At 34.6% G+C, this 14,067-nt stretch overlaps 1 protein-coding gene across 8 annotated transcripts in view; it reads left to right on the top strand.

Moving 5' to 3' along the window:
* Positions 1-14,067, top strand: part of EPS8 (epidermal growth factor receptor pathway substrate 8) — a 176,546-nt gene that overhangs the window by 119,247 nt on the left and 43,232 nt on the right. For all 8 annotated transcript variants that reach the window (XM_055318548.1, XM_055318543.1, XM_055318540.1 and 5 more), the window contains 6 exons: positions 2,125-2,192; positions 3,167-3,328; positions 6,268-6,417; positions 8,954-9,036; positions 9,675-9,811; positions 13,264-13,337. In XM_055318548.1, the coding sequence (XP_055174523.1) occupies positions 2,125-2,192; positions 3,167-3,328; positions 6,268-6,417; positions 8,954-9,036; positions 9,675-9,811; positions 13,264-13,337 (674 nt within the window). The remainder of the gene's footprint in view (positions 1-2,124; positions 2,193-3,166; positions 3,329-6,267; positions 6,418-8,953; positions 9,037-9,674; positions 9,812-13,263; positions 13,338-14,067) is intronic.

The following is a 14,067-nucleotide window of genomic DNA, read 5'->3' as shown; positions in this document are numbered from 1 at the left end:
CTTATAAAGTACATTTCTATAAGATTAAGGAACTATATTAGAAAATTTGGGAGAACAAATTCTTACTACTTCATAATAGAATCTTTAATTACAAGACATACAGTTGAGCTTCAGTTGTGTTTGCCAATCACTTATCTGAAAGACTGTGAAGCATTTGAATGTCCTGGGGTTGCCATATCACAACTAGATACCATGGCAACCACTGCCATTTCTTTTGCTGTCTCCATCAGACCATAGGAAACAGAACCACCTTCATGTTCTGAGTCTGCCATAGAGAGTTGTGCTAGGAAGTGATACCAGTAATTCTGAAATAGTGATTATTTCTAAAATGCTTTTGTCAGATGTGTTCCTTAGTTATGTATTTCACATTTCAGTGGTTCTCCTGAGAATAATTACCTTTTTTTTTTACTATCTCACGTTAATTCTCAGCTAATAATAAAAATATCATAGTTGTTTATTTTTTAATATGTAGATTACAGTCATGTAAGTGAAAGTTACATTTTGTTACATTGGAATAGAAAATTTAAGGTGAAACCAGATCTTTCTTTTTGATCACATTATTTTGGTAGGAACAGATGGATCATACTTCTTCAGGTCATCATCCAAACAAAAAAAGAAAGGTAGAAGATACTGAATTTTGTAGTGTGTCTATTTCTCTTAAGTAACTTAATGCTGCAAAAGCAAAAATAGAATATACTGGAATAATATCAAACTGATGTAATATAAGGAGTATGGGTATTTTTCATCTAAGTTTTAAGGTTAATATAAGAGAAGATAATTACTTTCGTATGTATTGGGAAACAATTTATCCGAGTTTTAAATTCTTTAAACATTCTAAATCTGTATATGTACTTTATATTTTTGTACGTGCTTTGCTATCATGTTCAGCAGAGCTTTTCAACTTCTGAAGTTGTAGGAAAATTTTTAAAGTTTCTGTATTAACTGAAAGAAACATGTTTATATTTGAAAAACAGATACCAGGCAAAACAGATATTCGAAAAACAGATATCAGGAAAGCTGAGAAGTGCATTTGTGTGTGCATGTACGCATGTGTGTTTGTGTCTGTGTGTGTCTGAATATTAGTACTGTAGGAGTCTTGAGGTTTGATCTTGTTTAACCCTTTTATTTTATAATAAGAGTGCTGAGGTCCATAGCTAAGCATCTTGCCCAAATTTAGTGTCCTACTTAGTGACAGAGCCAAAGCTAGAATCAATAATCTTCTAGTTCTTACTTAGAATTCTTTTTCATCATAGCATTCTGCTTTAGAAAGAATAAGGTATCTCTGAATTTACAAATAAGCAAGTTACTTGATTAGAAAGCAACAGATACAAAATATTGGGTCCACGTATTTTATATTTTATTTTGGTTTTGCAGCATTTTACAAAAGAAAATAAAGGTTCATTTTTGCTTTTTATGTAGTGTGGTGCAGTAACTTTCTACCTAATGCTCTAACAACTGATATCTACAATTCTGAGTATCACATTTGTTTGTTCTGTACTTAGTTGTGTGAAAACTGTTAAAGTTTAATGGCAATCAGTATGATTAAATCATATTTTGAATCTCCTATGACACTCTCCATAGTTCAGATGTTGTGAAAGATGTTCCTTGTAGTGGCCATTATTTTGATAATGTAGTCTAACTCATATAATACAGTACCTATGACAGTATTTGCAGTTCTGTTTTTTCCTCAGTATATTAAGAGATGAGAGTTACAAGCCAGTTTTTATCTTTGTATGAAACAGTAGATAATTTGATAAATAAAACCCTTAGGGATATTAATAATATCCCTTATGGCATTTATGTATTGTTACGATCTTTAAAAGGATTAATAAAACTCTCAGATTGAATAACTTTTTCTTACAACATTAATAATCTAGATTTTACCTTTGGGATTCTGAAAATTTGTATTGGGTCAAATTGTTCTTGCATATCATTTGAACTTTCTGTTGGTTTTTTCATTTAATGTGAATAATGAGTGTTTTCAGATACACTGCACAATGGTGACTTGTCAGCTACTGTATTTATATGTGAGATAGACTAGTTTTAGAGATGGCCACAAGGCACTGATACATGAACTTTAGCCTGTTAGTGGGTAAATAATGGCTATTTCAACTTCTCTTTCAGAACAAAGGAAGAATTATGCTCGAGACAGTGTCAGCAGTGTGTCTGATATATCCCAATACCGTGTTGAAGTAAGATGTTTTGATGTTTACTAAAATTTAGAGTGAACCTTAAGAGACATAAAAATTTGCTAGTAAAATCAGGATTATGTTTTATTTTTTTCCTATGATGTACTGTGAATTGTGTTGGCCTTTTCTTTCAGATTTTTGTGAAGCTGAAATTTAAAATAAGGTATCTTGTTAGTCTGGGGTCTATTTTCATAGAGAATAAATTAAAATTAAGCATTCATTTGTCATTGTTAAAAACAGGACAAAGGCTTCTATTTCATATTATAGAATCTTATTGAAATTACACCTTTGATAGTTTCATTGAGAGGTTTAGTTTTGCCTAAAGTCATGACTAGTCCTATTTAAACAACAGTTTTGTTTAGTTTTTCCTCTTTTCTTTTTTAACATACATTTGCTTTTGATTGGAATCTATTTAGATGACTTTCGCTTATAATAGAAAACACTGAAGTAGGGAGTAATTTTTAAATTGCTCTTATTATCAGTTTTCTACCCATAGCAAGCATGCCTCATTCAATGTAAAGTTTTGTTTCAGGACAGTGCAAAGTTTGACAGTTACTACAGTAGTAGCAGACTACTGCTCTCATTTATCAGTGCCTCAGTTTCAAGCCACAGTGGAGTAGCTGCTGTGGCTTAAGTTGCACTTAAGTAACCAACATGGAATGAGATGGGAGGGATTGGTTTTAAGAGATGTTATTTAAGCTGTTCAGAATTTATGTTCTGTTTACGTAGCTCAACATGGCTCAGTATTAAACAGCTTTGGGTATTTTATGACTCAAGGCACCATTTCCTCAATTCAACAAAAACCTGCTTGACTTTATGATCTCAGTAAGAGAGCCATGAAGTTGTAGGATGCTCTGTGTTGGTTCCTCACTGCTTTACTCGCTGGCTTCAGTTAGGTCACCGTTGCTTTCTGTTGGAAAACGTGTGCTAAGAGAATGTTTGTGTTATGAATATTTTTCATTTTTGTCAATCATAAGCACTTGACTACCTTTGTTCTGGATCGGAAAGATGCTATGATAACTGTTGATGATGGAATAAGGAAGTTGAAATTACTCGATGCTAAGGGCAAAGTGTGGACGCAGGATATGATACTTCAAGTGGATGACAGAGCTGTGAGCCTGATTGATTTAGAATCAAAGGTAAGTTTGTAAAATTTAGACTATTTTACTTCCACGAAAGTTCCACAGATATTTCTGTTTACAAGCAGGTCACATTGTTTAAAAGGGGATGAAAGTTTGACAAAATAAAATATTTTGTCAGTGATTTTAAAGAAGAGATATAATACTGTATATACATCATGTCTGCAAAATCAGTTCCTAAACTAGAGATAAAGGGATATGTGTTTTGGGGTTTTTTTTTTTAACCACAAATTATGAGATAGAGGAAGTAAAAAAAAGAAATTCATAGCACCCCAGGGGGCCTTATTCTTTATGGCATATATTAATTATATACTAGGCAAACCATATCCCAGTAAATGAGTAACCTGGGGTGAAAGGGTGTGTGCATGTGCATGTATGTGTGTGTGTGTGTATTCACTTTCACCAGCCCTATACCAGGGAGCTTTATTTTTATTTTATTTTTTTATTTTTATTTTATTTTTTTTTTACCAGGGAACTTTATTTTGCACAACCACTGGTAGGTAAGATGCTGGAGCTCTCAGTATAGGACTTTACTGAGCCCCATTATCCAATAAGCATTTGAGTTGCTAAGATAAAGAAAACAACTATCGTAATCATTTTAGAGTATTCTGATAGGACTCCAAGTAAGATCTGTCCTCTCTTTTATCATATCTATCGTACACTGTGAGAGAACAGCAACTGAGTGCTTCTCTGATCCTCACAGTTTTAAGTAATTATAGAGAAGAGCTATTATTTAATTTACTTTGCAGAGAAAGAACATTTGTTATTTCTCCGGTACTCTGAGAAATTACATTTTATTTTCATGGAATGAGCACTTTTTGTTTAGCCTTTGCTGCATCTCAGGGAATCAAAAGTTTCAGAATAAATCAGTAAATTTATGGTGTGATGTATGTATGTATGTATGGGCTGTCTGTAATAAAAGTTGCTGCTTTTTACTTTTATTTGTTACTTAATTTATTTTTATTTGGGATATTATATTTTCTTAAAAAATCACCATTTCTTCCATTAATTACATTATGCCCCACTCACTATTTGTATAAAGGCATTAGTATATCAATAAGCATCATTTTAAATATATCTCATTAAATACAGAATTCTAATTGTGAACAGAAAGTTCACTTGTTTAAGAATCTGTCAGTATTTCATTTGGATGGCTATTTATAGGTTAGAGAGTATTCGCTTTTATTTTATTTTTTAAAAGATTTTATTTATTATTGGAGAGAGAGAGAGCACACAAGTAGGGGGAGAGGCAGAGAGAGAGGGACAAGCAGACTCCCCTAAGCAGGGAACTTTATGTGGGGCTCAGTCCTAGGACCCTGGTATCATGACCTGAGCCAAAGGCAAACACTTAACTGATTGAGCCACCCAGGAACCAAGAGAGTATTTGCTTCTATACTACCAAACATTTTAATCACTTTGAAGAATGTATTTTATAGTGATATCCTTCTGGTTTACCTGTTGATATCTTTGGCTAGTATGAATATATGTATATATATATATTTTTTTTTCATCTGAGAGATTCATTGAAATAAAAAAATGTGCAAATGATTTATTATTTTGGCCTAATATTTTTGATCATTGAAGGTAGAAATTTAAGAGTATGACGATTCAGTGTTCAAGTAAAAAAAAAAAAATTCTGACACTATATGGCCAGAGGGGAAAAATACTATGTAAGATGGTGAATAATTTTGGAAAGAGGCCTCACTTTACTTCACTTTCTCTTAAAAGCATCATCTCTATAACCTGAGGAAGTCAGTAATGCTAAGTTCAGTATTCTGTTTGTTAAGAACTTAACTACATTCCTCTGCTAAATATTTCTTTTTGTCTCTTTTTCTCCCACTCACCATCTAGCCCTGCCTTTTCTGCTGCCACTTTGTATCTACTCATCCTCCACCATCTGTGGGATTTATTAGTATTCACTGTCAGTGTGATCTGCACACTTTATTTTTTATTTTTTTAATAATAAATTTATTTTTATTGGTGTTCAGTTTGCCAACATACAGAATAACACCCATTGATCATCCCGTCAAGTGCCCCCCTCAGTGCCCGCCACCCAGTCACCCCCACCCCCTGCCCTCCTTCCCTTCCACCACCTCTAGTTCGTTTCCCAGAGTTAGGAGTCTCTCATGTTCTGTCTCCTTTTCTGATATTTCCTACCCATTTCTTCTCCCTTCCCCTCTATTCCCTTTCACTACTTTTTATATTCCCCAAATGAATGAGACCATATGTTTGTCCTTCTCCTATTGACTTACTTCACTCAGCATAATACCCTCCAGTTCCATCCACATCGAAGCAAATGGTGGGTATTTGTCGTTTCTAATGGCTGAGTAATATTCCATTGTATACATAAACCACATCTTCTTTATCCATTCATCTTTCGATGGACACCGAGGCTCCTTCCACAGTTTGGCTATTGTGGACATTGCTGCTATAAACATCGGGGTGCAGCTGTCCCAGTGTTTCACTGCATCTGTATCTTTGGGGTAAATCCCCAGCAGTGCAATTGCTGGGTCCTAGGGCAGATCTATTTTTAACTCTTTGAGGAACCTCCACACAGTTTTCCAGAGTGGCTGCACCAGTTCACATTCCCACCAACAGTGCAAGAGGGTTCCCCTTTCTCCACATCCTCTCCAACATTTGTGGTTTCCTGCCTTGTTAATTTTCCCCATTCTCACTGGTGTGAGGTGGTATCTCATTGTGGTTTTGATTTGTATTTCCCTGATGGCAAGTGATGCAGAGCATTTTCTCATGTGTGTGTTGGCCATGTCTATGTCTTCCTCTGTGAGATTTCTGTTCATGTCTTTTGCCCATTTCCTGATTGGATTGTTTGATCTGCACACTTTAAAAGTTATTTGTGCAATGCTCTGGAGCTCTTTGTTCAATTGGTTTTATATATGCAATAAAAATTAAGGCAAGTTATATTTTTGTTTTGTTTATAGAATGAACTAGAGAATTTTCCTTTAAGCACAATCCAGCACTGCCAAGCTGTGATGCATTCCTGTAACTATGACTCAGTTCTTGCCCTGGTGTGCAAAGAGCCAACTCAGAACAAGCCAGATCTTCATCTTTTCCAGTGTGATGAGATTAAGGTAAAAGAATGTGAATTTTCTCCCTTTAAGTAAATGTTCTGACAGCCATTGGATTATACACTTCAATCATATGACCAGTGGATTTTTAGTATCTTAGGATTTTTTAAGGAAAACAAATACCTTAGTATTTTCCTGATGGGTTCCAGTAAATAAAGAGGAGCTAGAGTGGTATTAAAAAAAAAGGGAGGGGGCATCCTATTTTGTTAAGAAAAAAATGGCATAGATAATATATTAAATTCTTCATTGAGTTACTTGGATTATAATTAAAAATTGATTCTTCAAAAATCATGCTTCGTGGACAATAATCACACCCTCCTGTTTTATTCTGCAGTAATCACATGACATGGATTATTGCATTGAAACACTATAGACATTTTCCATGATATAAAGCTCACCATTTTAATTATGTGACTTGAATAATTGCTCAAGATAAATAATCCCCAGGTGATAATATGAAAGTAGTTATGCATAGTTACTAGTAAAAACATGCTATCCTGAAGATTGGTATTCAGGGTACCCTGTAGTTTTCAAATGCTTATAACTTGCGATGCTTTGTTGGACATTAGAAATTATGTCAGCCTTGAATATTTTTATGTCATGAACTGATTTCTTTAAAAGTGAAATCATTTTGGGTTGAGTTGATTGGTGCTTTGCCAAAGCAGTGACTTATTACTGTGATTGTATATTATAAAATATACAGGTAATTTTATCTTATAAAGAAATGCTGAGAGATAAGTGTCATGTGGTCTTTTCTGTATTTCTTTGACATTAAGATATGATAGATAAATTAAGATTGTCAACAGTGTATTTCATAGTTTTTCTTTATGTGTAGATGACTTTCTAAAAATCTTACTTGAAAAGAACATTTAGATTGTTTACATATGTGATGTTCATCAAAATTTTATGTAGTACCTTTTGAAAGTCATAAAGGTTATTAAGAATTTTGCAAGGTTAGATTTGGTAAGTATTAAGTATTAAAGTGAATATTTTTCTCTGAAAAATATACTGAAATTTAATTAAGATACTTTTAAGACAGAGGACTAAATTAGCTAAAAGACATTTTAAATCTGGTGTTTGCCTCAGTGCTCTAAAACTTACTCTGAAACTAAGTGTTATTGTGCTGAGTAAAGTTTCTGGATTTCAGTGTTGAGAATAAAAAGGCTTGTTCTGTCTGATTAGGGGATGGTGATATTGATGGTTTTGAAACAGATTTACTGAATTACTGTTTTGTCTAAAACCTCAAATAATACTATGCACCTCTATGTTTTTACTCATTAGTGCCATATTCCACATGAGACCCCCCATCTTGGCACATTGAAACTGTAAACATAATGAAATATGATGTAGTTTCTGTTATATGGGTCATGTTGCAACATCACTTTTGTGTTTTAAAGTTTTCTTTTTTATGGGATTTTACACAGCTCTCCAGCCCACCTATGTAGTAAAATTGTTCTTAGAAATATGATAGCCCCCCCTCATAGGAAGTTCAGGGTTCCTAAGCATCTTCAGTTTTATTTAATATCCCACATAACAGAGAGTCTTTGACACAATGTTTATGTCTTCCTAAAACTAAGATAGTCTTATGAAAGTAACATTGAACGAGGATGCGTTAACCCTCACATTTAATTAGGAATGTGACCTTGTGACCTTGGCCAAGCCATTCTATGAGTACTCTCCAGTTTCATTAATTATAAAACAAGGACAGATTAGATAGTCTCTAAATTTCCTTTCAGCTCTAAAATTTTATGATTGTCTATGCTTATGATAAAAGAATATACAGCATACATATTTGAGGAAAACATACATAATGACAGAGAACAACCAGGAACAAAAAAAAAACAGAAAATGTGAGTACATCCCAGCAAGAATCTAATATGCAACAATTATCACTGGCCATAAATAAACTTCATAGCAAACAAAATAAACTTAAGAAGATAATGACTTTACATTGTTTCCCAAGAAACCAAATCAAATATTCTTGCTGGGAAAGGGTACAACCTAGTGTTAGGGTTCCTCCCTTAATTATAGTGTTTTTGTCCCAAACTGGGGGTATCTGGTGGGATGTAATGGTTTGTTCCAGTAGGTGAATGGAGGCCCACTGGAGCCTGAGAAGAGAAAGGGCAAGTAGCTTTGCTCTACATGTGTGCATTTCTAATTCCTTCATTTCTTTTTAAGACAGAGATTTTCACCCTGTTACGTTTTCCGCATATACTTAGACTTCCAGCATGTGCAAATCCCTTTTTTCTGTATCTTTGTGCAAGGATAGATAGCTTTTGTCTAAACAAACAGAACCCGGATTAAATAATCTTTAATAATTTCTTCAGTTTTTAAATTTTTGTCATTATAAGATTCATCAAAACACTACAAGAGTCATGTTTTGAAAGCACATTTAAAAAAAAGAAAATGCTTTTTTTTTTTTTGCATCAAAACACTTATTGATTCAAAGAACATAATCACTTTTGTAGCTGTTGTTTGAACCTACATACCAAGACAAGAAAAATCTATGACCTCCCAGGTAACTTATCTTTCATTGCAGGCAAACCTCATTAGTGAAGACATTGAGAGTGCAATCAGTGACAGTAAAGGAGGGAAACAGAAGAGGCGGCCGGAAGCCCTGAGGTAAAAACATTAAAAGAAATTAAGGGGTAGAATTGTTTTGTTTTTAAATTTTTATGTTTGAGTCTGTCTTCCTTCCTTCCTTCCTTCTCTTTCTTCCTTCTTCTTTCTTTCTTTCTTTCTTTCTTTCTTTCTTTCTTTCTTTCTTTCTTTCTTTCTTTCTTGTTCTTGCTCTAAAGATTTAGAAAAAGTATCTTCAGTGAAGGTCTGTTTTACAGATTACAACCTATGATTTGAATTCATTTGTCTATCTGAGTTTGTCAGTATAGATGTGCACCTCTTCCCTCCGTGTTTCTAGTTTTTCTCTGAGAAGGTTTCTCCCATGAGTGTTGTCAGATGAGTGGCATTTTAAGGGAAAGTAGCCTAGGGGAATACAAATATATATGAGGAATATAGTTAGTTCATAAGCCTTTCCAAGTCACAGGGGACCCAGAAAAAATTAAACCTCGTGTTCAGTTGAATTAAAATTTTTGTTTTTATATTTCATATACATTTGTAAGTATATGTAATATGAAAAGGTTAGAAAATCTTGTTATTCTCCCCCTTGACATAGTTCTTAATGTTGCATAACTAATGCCATAAACTGAGAGAATTGATGGAAACCTATATGGTAAAAATTACATTTTTTTCATCTTTTTTAGGATGATTTCCAAAGCAGACCCTGGTATACCACCTCCACCAAGAGCTCCTGCCCCTGTGCCCCCTGGGACTGTTACCCAGGTGGATGTTAGAAGTCGGGTGGCAGCCTGGTCTGCATGGGCAGCCGACCAAGGGGACTGTGAGTGTTTCTAGGAATTGCTACTTATTGAACATTTACTTTGGGTTATGATGTGATTCTTGCTTTTAAATTCTGATGCTGACTTCTGAGTTGAAACTTGAGGTTAGCTTTTTTAATTAAAAAGAAATCTTAAAGAAAATTTAAGCCTTGGACACTATAAGGCTATTGTATATGAGAGTTCAGACCAGTCATTTAAATAAATATGGTGTTAGGATTATGGTATTTTTTTAATGCAATCATAGGTGGGACGTTTGACTCAGCTGTAACAAAAAGATGGTAATAGAATAATAGAGACCAAAGAAAAGACTATGAGATTTTTTTGGTAAAGACTATACTTCAAAATTCTTTCCATTATTAATGATCTTTCCACTGTCCTATTTGGGAGAATTGTTGTGCTTCCATGAGAAGGTTGTCAGGGCAGTATTAGGACAAGAATAAAGGCATTCTCCATTTCAGTATACTTGTCAAAGGGGCCCTTTGTGGGCATCATCATTTTACCTTGACATTCTTTTTTAAAGACAAATAATCATAATATAAAACTTTGCATAACTTATTATATGTCATATTTTTTTTAACCAAATCTTAAATTTTTATGACTGAAAATGCCTTAAAATCTGTTTGGTCCAATCTCTTCATTATAAGGGTGAAAAATTGTGATCCAACAAGTTTGCATATGATGAAGACTGGAGCCTCACTCTTTTGCCTCATTGTTTAATGGACTTCTTAAGTCACTTACCTTTTTTTTTTTTAAGATTTTATTTATTTATTCATGAGAGACACACAGAGAGAGGCAGAGACACAGGCAGAGGGAGAAGCAGGCTCCTTGCAGGGAACCTGATGTGGGACTCGATCCTGGGATCACACCCTGAGCCGAAGGTAGATACTCAACCACTGAGCCACCCAGACATCCCAAATCTCTTATCTTTCATCTAATAAAGCATTATTTATGAAGATATCTAACAATGTAGTTAAGCAATAGAACTTGGCTACCATAAGTGATTGATACGGCTTTATTTTGAGTCTGATGAATCAAAAGTTGGACTCTGGAGTAGGACTAGGATCTGCTGTGTGACCTTGGACAGTATCTCTTTGTGTTTCAACCTCACTTATAAAGTGGGGATAATAATTCACGGGTTGTGAATTTGAAAGAAAATAATGTCTATAACAGCCCCTGTATATTACACATAATGCTGTGTAATACACATAATGGGTGGTTCATCTCATTTTTGCCAAATTGAGTTCATTTTATTTCTGAATTGCTTTTCATTTTATTTAGGGTTTTTTTTTTTGTATCTTTGTAGTTATTTTTAGAGATTTACACATACGCCCAGCTACCAAACAGATGAAAGAAATTTTTGAAACATCCGTTTATCAAAAGTGAGGTAGCAGAATTATTTATTTTAGCTTTAAAACACATTCTGTTTTTAGAATTTATATAAATTTTTATTGGTCCATTTTTTTTTGTAAAATTTTGTATTTAAAAAATAAGAGGAGTTTGTTTTCTACTTTTTGTGTTCTTATGGTATTTTTGTTGTTGCTCCTGGGTTTGGTGGAAGAGATGTGGGAGAGAGCAAAATAATCTTCCTTGAAGTTGAGGAAGGCTAAGACATCTTAAGTTTATAAATATTCTTTTTTTTTAAATATTCTGAATAAACTTGTGAAAACATCTGTAAAACCTAACATAATTTACAACAAAGAGAAAGTTTTGTTTCTGGGATGTTTCTGGGCTCTCATTAGATTTTGTCTGAAATATGCTGTGCAATCTCATCTATTTAAATTAGAGTAAAAAGGGGTTTTCAGAACTTCTAATTTTCTGTTAGGCCAAATAGAATGTAACGCTTACCATGTGAGGTTCTGTCTGGATGCAGGCCAGTTTTTGGAAATCCCTCCCAAAAGGAGTATCACTTTGTTTCCTCCAAAGACCCTGACTAACTCAGGCTAAACATCTCCTTTGAATCCTTGACATAGCCTTACCCTTGACTTCCAAAAGTGATCTCTGTAGGATAGTGGCAGTATGATTTGTAGTGGTGCCACAGATTGTAAAAATGTCTGAAAGATACTGGATGTCCTCTTTATCTTACCCACTAAGTGATATTTTGGGGCTTATCTGGAGTTGCAGTTAGTTATATTTCAAGTTCAATGTGCTGCTTTCTGTAGTACGCTAGACTCAAGAAAGCCACTAATCCCATATAAAACAGCATGTAACTGGCAAGATTTCATGAACATAAATTCTTTTTTTGTTAAGATTTTATTTATTTATTCATGTGAGACGCAGAGAGAGTGAGAGGCAGAGACATAGGCAGAGAGAGAAGCAGGCTCCCTGCAAGGAAGCTGATGTGGGACTCAATCCCAGATCCTGGGATTACAACCTGAGCTGAGCCAGACACTCAACTGCTGAGCCACCCAGGCATCCCTCATGAACAGAAATTCTAATTATCTTAAAGTCCTTAATAGCCACTAATTAAGTTTCATAAGACTTCATGATTTATTCTTTTGGGGAGGGGGCACATATCCCATTTATGGAAAAAGGCACAGAAGCATCAAAGCAATACAGAGTTCTCAGTATTTTTTGTAGTTCTCTATATTGAACATCAGTCATGATGACATATTATGAGTTGTATTTCCATTATTGTTAATACATTTTCCTGTTTCATCTGTATAGGGTTTTTAAAAATTTTATCTACTTTAAAAATATTTGTACAAGTATCTGTGTTTAGTAGTATTGTTAACCAAAAAATGCTTAAGTGACCTTATGATTGACATCAAGTTTTAGCTAACTGAGCTAACTTAACATCTTGAATGCTCTTAAGATATTTATTACTTCATTCGCAAATCCTGTAGGTATTTATAAAGTATAAACCAGTGAGCCCAACACTGGAGCTTACGCTGCTTTAAGCTTAATGGCAACTAGAATTTTAAAAAGCTCTTTACTGTCAGATCCCCTGAAGCTCTGAAGCTTTATTATAATCACAGTAGTGGAATGTATAAAATTGGGAGGTTGCATTAGAAGTTAGTTGACCACTTTTTGAAGAGCAGGTCCTTAAATGTAAGTTTATTTTATGTAAGTTTATTAAATGTAAGGGTTGGTTCCACGGCCAGCAGCTGTCTCTGGGAAGAGGGAGAATTGCGGGGGGGGGGGGGGGGGGCGGTGGCGGGGGGGCGGGCTTTGGGGTGGTGGTGGTTACTGTTACAGGGTAAAATAAACATCATAAAGATTGAGGGCAGGGAAAAAAAAAAAGATTGAGGGCAGGTAGTCAGCCCTGGCCAAGTGCTTCTTAGTGGGGGCAAGGATGCATGTCATTCATAAATGATGAGCAGTTTTGGTTTTGTATCCAGTGAAGGCATTTACTTTTACAAGCAGCACTCTTTTCTAGCCACTTTTTGTGTTTCATTATCTATATTGATCTTGCTTAGGCAACAGGGTGAAAGACTTGTGATTCTCCTTTCTTTAGTTGAGAAACCAAGGCAGTATCACGAGCAGGAAGAAACCCCTGAGATGATGGCGGCACGAATTGACAGAGATGTGGTAGGTCCCACATCCCTCCGTAGATCACTGGCTTCTCTTTAAAGGGGAAATAAATATCAGCAGGGAAAATGAAGTTGATCTAAATAAAGATGTTTCATGGAAACTGTATTTTCTCTTTCCATTGGTGGTTATGCCCTTTGAATTGTTTTTTTTTTTCTTAACCAGTTTTGCTTTTATGACAATATTTAGTAGAATAGGGCTCTGAGGGAAGAACTAGCATATCAACTAGTTTACAAAGGAGTTTAAACTGAATTATCAGATTTGAGGGATTTTAACGTTTTTCACAGTTTGTCTTTCATAATCAAAATGTCTTAAATATCTCTTCATAACATTTATTTAAAACATTTATAATGCTTGAAAGATAAAAGTGAATGGAATTTTTTCTTTTTTAAAAAAAGATTTTATTTATTTATTCATAGAGACACACACACACACAGAGAGAGAGAGAGAGAGAGAGAGAGAGGCAGGCTCCATGCAAAGAGCCCGACGTGGGACTCGATTCCGGGTCCCCAGGATCACACCCTGGACCAAACGTGGCACTAAACCGCTGAGCCACCCAGGCTGCCCAAAGTGGAATTTTTTTAAGGGAGATAATACTCTTTATAAAGGATAAGGCTGTATTTATTTTTATTAGCCCATAGTAATTTACTTACAGAGTGACAATGCCCTGTGATACAATGATAAAATATGATCTCAATATAATTACTCTTTGTATTATACACACATTCCT

The sequence above is a fragment of the Nyctereutes procyonoides genome, unplaced genomic scaffold, assembly GCF_905146905.1.
Source record: "Nyctereutes procyonoides isolate TBG_1078 unplaced genomic scaffold, NYPRO_anot_genome, whole genome shotgun sequence".
Lineage (NCBI taxonomy): Eukaryota > Metazoa > Chordata > Mammalia > Carnivora > Canidae > Nyctereutes > Nyctereutes procyonoides.
The sequence above is the reverse complement of the archived record's forward strand: the minus strand, read 5'-3'. Positions and strand labels throughout refer to the sequence as shown.